Source organism: Engraulis encrasicolus, chromosome 19 (genome assembly GCF_034702125.1).
Source record: "Engraulis encrasicolus isolate BLACKSEA-1 chromosome 19, IST_EnEncr_1.0, whole genome shotgun sequence".
Taxonomy (NCBI): domain Eukaryota; kingdom Metazoa; phylum Chordata; class Actinopteri; order Clupeiformes; family Engraulidae; genus Engraulis; species Engraulis encrasicolus.
In genome coordinates, this window is record NC_085875.1 from 24,492,116 (window position 1) to 24,498,689 (window position 6,574).

Below are 6,574 nucleotides of genomic sequence, written 5' to 3' on the forward strand. Positions count from 1 at the left end.
CGTGTGTGCGAGCGTGCTAGTGTGTGTGTACACGTGTGTGCGTGCACGAATTCGTAATCTATAGAGTGTGTTTGGTCCTGCTGTCTAAATTCTGGATTCTCATTGATAAATGTATTGTGTGGTGGTCAGGTGGTGATAGGAATGACTGTGGTAAACTAGGAACATGTGGCAGAGGCGATAGAGTAGGGCAGTGGGCTAAATCTGAAGGATGAGAGAGAGAGAGAGAGAGAGAGAGAGAGAGAGAGAGAGAGAGAGAGAGAGAGAGAGGGAGCAGATTGCGGGGAGGGATCAGCCTCTTGAGCTTTAGAGAGTGACAGCAGGGGGGATATTACACTTAGCCACTTACAGTAGCCATCTACTAGCAACAGGAGAGATAGACAGACCAGCTGACCTGCTAGCTGTCTGAAATTCCCATGTGTGTGTGCGCGCGTATGTGTGTAGTATGTGTGTGTGCGTAGTATGTGTGTGTGTGCGTGCGTGCGTGCGTGCGTGTGTGTGTGTGTGTGTGTGTGTGTGTGTGTGTGTGTGTGTGTTTTTATGTCCTAGTGTCAGGGCTTAACACTAACACACGCCAGGTAGCCAAATGCGGGTGAATATCGGCGTTGGCTAGTAGATACCGAAGGTTCACTAGCCATTCTGGCGGGTCCGTTACTATTCTGAATGATGAGGCACCGCATTTTGTAGTTTTTTTCCTCGGACCGTCTTTGCTACAAAAGCAATACAATGCGCTTTCGCGAGCCTACAATACCCATGAAGCACCTGTGTCACGTGTCACCTGTGTGTCACGCATGCCAAGAATCTGAGAGGACTAGTCTTGCGAAGAGGAGTGGCAACGAGCTACCGGCATATCAGCGTGCGTTAGGAAATGTCACTGAAAACCTTGTCGTGAAAATAAAGTAGCCAAGTTCATCTCAACTGACGTGTTTTGCGATCTGTCATTAGTTCAATACTTAGTAGTAGTGTACATTAAAATGACCAAGGCGAGAGGAAAACACGCCAGCCTGTCTTGTGAAAGTCTCGAGACTGTAAGCGCAGTGATAAGACAAGGACACATGCGGCATTAATAATGTTCGGTTTAAATTATTTTCTGATTTGCCTGTATGTCTTCATACTTTAATATTCCTCCATGTTTCTTGTCCTGTTGTTCCCGACTGTCAAACCGGGCTTAAACAACGAGCAGTAGCCTACTGCAGCCTTCCAGACTGCATTAAGCACGTCCCTTGCCCATTTCGCCTTGCGTCCGTTCATTTAAACAACTCAATATTAAACGAAATGAAAGGAAGTCGTAGCCCCTTCTGTAGGCCTAGTTACCGCATCTGTGTGCGCTTTTTAGTGGACACTATAAGAAAATATTCCAGAAGAGGTGTTATTCCACATCCATGACCAAGGAGAGGCGAACTTGGCAATGACTTTTGCTATCTACTTTGCGCATCAATTTGGAAAGTGCCTTTCAGATCAAAGGCGCAAATATTTTATATTTATATTATATTATATTATATTAGGCCTATATTATATTATATTATATTATATTATGTTAGCCTACATCACATTATTACAGCCTATTATATAATTCTTTAAAGCTGCTATGATGGTTAAGAGCATTATGGCTAGTGAAAAGGCAATGGCTAGTGAGTCAGGAAAACCACTAGCCAAAATGGCTGGTAAGCGAAAAAGTTAGTGTCAAGCACTGGTGTGTGTGTGTGTGTGTGTGTGTGTGTGTGTGTGTGTGTGTGTGTGTGTGTGAGTGTGTGTCTTTGTGTGTGAGCGTGTGCGTGTATGTGTGTGAGTGTGTGTGTGTGCATCTGTGCGTGGAACTGGATAGATGCACCTACTTGGCCAAAGCCATCATGTTTTGACCCTCTCAGGTTCAGATGATGTCCACTATGGTAAGGTCACTTGCTCAAAGCTATGTGTGCTGTAAACTGTACTCTGTGTAGGTACTTGTTGGATTGGTTAGGGGGTATTCTTAGTGGAGGATTAAATTGACCCAAAGGATGAAAGGTCATAGAGCATGAAAACTATGTAAGGGTTTGAGAACCCCCCAAATACTTCCACAGTTCTTGGATTTGCTGTCGGAAACATATCAGGTCAAATTTGTTGTGTAGTACTGCTCTCTACTGGCTGAATGTAGCCATTGCAGTTTCATTTAGGGACCTTCAGGCAGATATGTGAAGTAAAATGTAATGAAAAAAATGTTGTTTCATACACCTGTGGTCACACCAGTCCTTTTACTGCACTTTTTCAGTAGCTGTAGGTTTTTAGCTCTCTTTTACCTTACTTCACGCACACTTCTCCTTTATACAATCTCTGCACTATTACATAGGTCAAGGATTCAAGGAATCAAGGATATTTATTTGTCATGTGCATGGAGACACTTTCGTGTCACTTGTATTGAAATGCATGGCCGGTGCAAAACAAGAGGAAAGGTGAAGAAGAAATAACAAAATAATAAATAAAATAATAAAAATAGGCCCTAAAAATAATATGTGTGTGCGTGTACGTGTGCGTGTGCGTGTGTGTTCAATCAAATGAATTAGGAGGAATTCAGTAAGCAAATGGCATGAGGAAAAAAGCTCTTTTTCAGTCTCTCAGTTCTAGCTCTGTGACAGCACAGTCGCCTTCCAGATCTGGGTGTGATTGGTCTTTGAGAAATGTATGGGCCCTAGATATTACTCTCTTTGTATGGATGTCTTTCACAGCTGGCAGAGGTTGACGAATACAGCGCTCAGCAGAGCACACTATCCTTTGTAGTTCTTTCTGTTCAAGCACTGTGGCATTTCCGTACCAGGTGATGATGGACCCTGTTAAGATGCTCTCCACTGCTGAGGAGTAAAAGGCTAAATAAAAGGACACCGCTAAAAGGTGCACTGGCGAACGGTTTATAGCTGTGGTAGTCAATGGAGTTAAATCTTACTCTCTCATCATATGGAATTGTGTGTGTTTTTGTACGTGCCTGTATGTGCTTTACTGATTAGCAGTTTTGAAACAGAGGTTTTGTATCATACCGTATGCCGAACTAATACGGGTCCCTTTGTCATCCTTCAGGTGGCCATCGAACAGAAAGGCAGCTCCAATGCAGAGAGTCCAGACGGTGACCAGCCATCACAGTGCGCCCATCAGTGAGGAGTGAGGAGCGAGGAGGAGGGACACACAGCTGGGACATCATGGACCTCAACACGAGACTGTCCTCTGTGTACACCTGTCTTCTGGAACCACCTGGGTATGGAGTAATGACTGGATTCACTGGACTGGATTCAGTAGGGTGGGGGTGGGGGGGCATGATGCACTTGAAGAGATGAGGGATGATGGTGACCAGACACCAAGCAGCTTTGTCAGACAGCAACACAGGCAACTGCAATGAAGCACCCAGACCACAAGAGGGAGCCAGATTGCAGACAAACTCCAAACTCTGACAGACAGCAGCGCTGGGACACGGAATACATAACAGCAGTGTCTGTAGAATACAGCACTTGCTATGGAGTTTACTCTTACAGATGACAATGATGTGCTTTTTTCTGCCCCAAGAAGGGCCTTAAGAGTCATGAAAGATTGGACCAGGAACTTAGGCCCAGGAACTGAAGCCTGGGAACTTGAGCCCAGGGCTAGAGTTCCTGGTCCGTTTATACTGCAGGACAACCGAAAATTCTAAATGGAATGGTAGCTGTGGTAACACATTCAAAAATGACCTGTAAGCACCAGGGCTAACTGGTGGCCCTGGCAGTTGAGGAGGACCTGTTACCTGGACAACAGTTCTTGGTTTGGCCCAGTTCTGGCCTAGCCCAGGAGGTATAAACTGGTACAGGGGCTGGGCTTCAGTTCCTGGGCTTAAGTTCCTGAGCCAATGGCCCTCAGTATAAACTGGGCTCATGACACTGGGACTGACATGAGACACAGGGTCTAGCCCCCTAGCCTGACTATACTCCAGTCCAGACTACTTCTCTACTTAATCCATTTGTAGCTACGAATGGAAAACGTAGAGAGGGTATGGCGTATAGTCAGACTATACCCCAGAGAGGGGGCACAAATTGTACAGTAGGTGCATTTTTGCACTGTGGCCAAGTATGGGATACCTGAGTACCAGGGCCAGCTGGTTACCTGGTTACCTGTTACTGTACCTGGGTTACTTGGCCACCTGGGTCACTTGGTAGACCAGCTATTTACCTACAGTATCTGGTTACCTGACTTCAGGACCAGTTACTAGGGCACCTTGTCTTCTTGGTTACCACCAGGGCTATCTGACTACTTGGGTTACCAGGCCAAATGGTGTTACTTGGTACACCGGGGTACAAGGCTACCTGGTTACCTTACCAATGACACGAGTGGTCTACTTTGCACAGCTGTACAGCGCCAATGCTGTAGGCTACAGCTTTGAACGGTTAGCACGGTTCTTTGCTATTTTTGTTAATATTATACCTGGGCTTGGTTTTTGACCACATTATGAGTTGGGTCTTTGGGTGAAATGGTTTGGTTGTATGTTTGTGTGTTTTGATAGATCATTTCCCCTGGTCTTGGACCAACAGTTTTGCACACTGTAAGACTGATTCTTAAAACGATGGCATGACATTGAAATGTTTAAAAGAACCGTTGAGCTGGATGATCATTGGATAAATTATACAGGTATTGTTACACGTTTACTGAGATGTATTGAGTCCCATTGTCCAACAGGGTTCTTCTGTATTCAGACAATTGAAACAAAAGTGCTCTTAATTTGCATAAGGCACATTTTGAGATAGTGTAGAGTACAAATCATTTTTTTCTGGCTGGGTTATTTTGCTTTTCTTCTTTTCTTTATCTGTCATATTTCTCTGGTGTTAGCTATATAAACTACATTACCCATGAGCACCTTGTGAGCACATGATGGTATACTGCCAAGACCACAGGCCACTGTGCTTCAGCAATACAGGTACAGTAAGAAAAGACTGAGGTTACATACAGATTCATTGGCACCGGTAAAACCAAAATCTCAGTTGCCTTACATGCATTTGTGTAGTTGTCATTCCTTTCAGAATACATGTTGTTGAAAAGAAAAAGAAGGGCTAATATCCTGTCGAGAAGAGAAGCATTACATACATGTACAGTATGTAGCCTACCCAAATACAGAGATAGTGTAAGTAAGGGCTATTACACCCTTTTTTGCGAATAGCTAACAGGTCAAGTCTAAATCAAATTATATCTATGCGAAAATCCCAAATTACATAACTGACTAAATTGATGCTGCTAAATTTTTGATATATGCATTTGTACTTAGAAAACCCACCCTACACTGACTTTGTAAGAGCCCTGTACAATGAATCATACTAAGTATGAAGTGGACATTTTTTGATGTAGTGTAATGATGTCACTTTCTTCCACTGGGCATTTGTAAAACTACTGAATGGTGTTTGTACTCATGACATTGCCTCTCTCTGCATTTTACTGAATGTGCATCTTTACTACTAACAGGAACAGTGTTTCACTGGGTGATCAAAGAGAAAAGACTTTCAAGAATTGTTCATGTATTATAACCGCCTCTTATTTCTTTGCTATGTTTTGTTTTTCAGACTTTAAAGTAATTTATGAATCAAGTGTTGTAATTATATGAATTTCAATGTGTCATCGTTCGCCATCATTTCATATACAGTGGGTTTATTCACATTATTTTTCTCTGCAGATATTAATAACTGGTTCCCAAGTACAAACTGTAATAAACATAGTCTAGACTTCCATTAAGTAGCATAAACAGGCTCACTGTTGGTCCATAAGTGTCAACACTACATACTGTACAGTAATAACAGTAAATAAAACGTCCTCAGGCACACCTGTGTTGAGTTTCATTTGCACATACCTGTAGCACACTGACTGCACACATAAACGTTGAAAACACTGCTTCTCTGAAAGTTGTTCTGTGACGAAACATGTATTATTCTTGGTCTAAAAACGCATTTTAGAGTAGCATTTACTCAAACAATCACATCTAAAATCCAACAAGCAAAAGAATCCTTTTTTCCACTTTCTGCATTCTGCATCAACGCAAGGTCAGCAAAATTGTCCCATGATGTCACATCTAATCTCTAGGCCCCCCTTTTTAACTTCTTTAACATGTTTACCCAATCCCATGGCATTACCATTATGCCCATAATCTTGCGTAGATACGGTATGTTATTGCAACCCAGTGCCATAGCATTGCAGTACCAGTACGCCAATTGTCTTCTTCGATAGGTTATTGCAACCCAACGCCATGACAGAAGCAGAACGACCTGCTGCCAAGTGCTCCTGCTGACCTTGATTGATAAATGGGAAGGTTGATGGTGAGAGAACAACTGTTGGATGACCCCGCTGTATGTTGAGCTGCACTGTGCACCTGCATCAAAAAATACAGGTGCCCTGAAATCTGCCATTTTATCATTTTAGCTCGTCCAAAACTCTTTCGGCCCTGGCCTCGGCTCAAATGGCTAGGGCATGGACTGTTACGCCGGGCACCCGGGTTCGATTCCGGCCCGAGGTCATTTCCCGACCCTCCCCCATCTCTCTCTCTCCCGCTCGTTTCCTGTCACCATCTCATGCTGGCTTGTCGATTAAAGACATAAAAGCCCCT

General features: G+C 43.6%; 1 protein-coding gene across 3 annotated transcripts in view; it reads left to right on the forward strand.

The window, feature by feature from the left end:
• Positions 1-5,788, forward strand: part of ston2 (stonin 2) — a 56,576-nt gene extending 50,788 nt beyond the window's left edge. For all 3 annotated transcript variants that reach the window (XM_063183861.1, XM_063183862.1, XM_063183863.1), the window contains one exon: positions 3,046-5,788. In XM_063183861.1, the coding sequence (XP_063039931.1) occupies positions 3,046-3,123 (78 nt within the window). In that variant the 3' untranslated portion in view covers positions 3,124-5,788. The remainder of the gene's footprint in view (positions 1-3,045) is intronic.
• Positions 5,789-6,574: the final 786 nt, after the last annotated feature.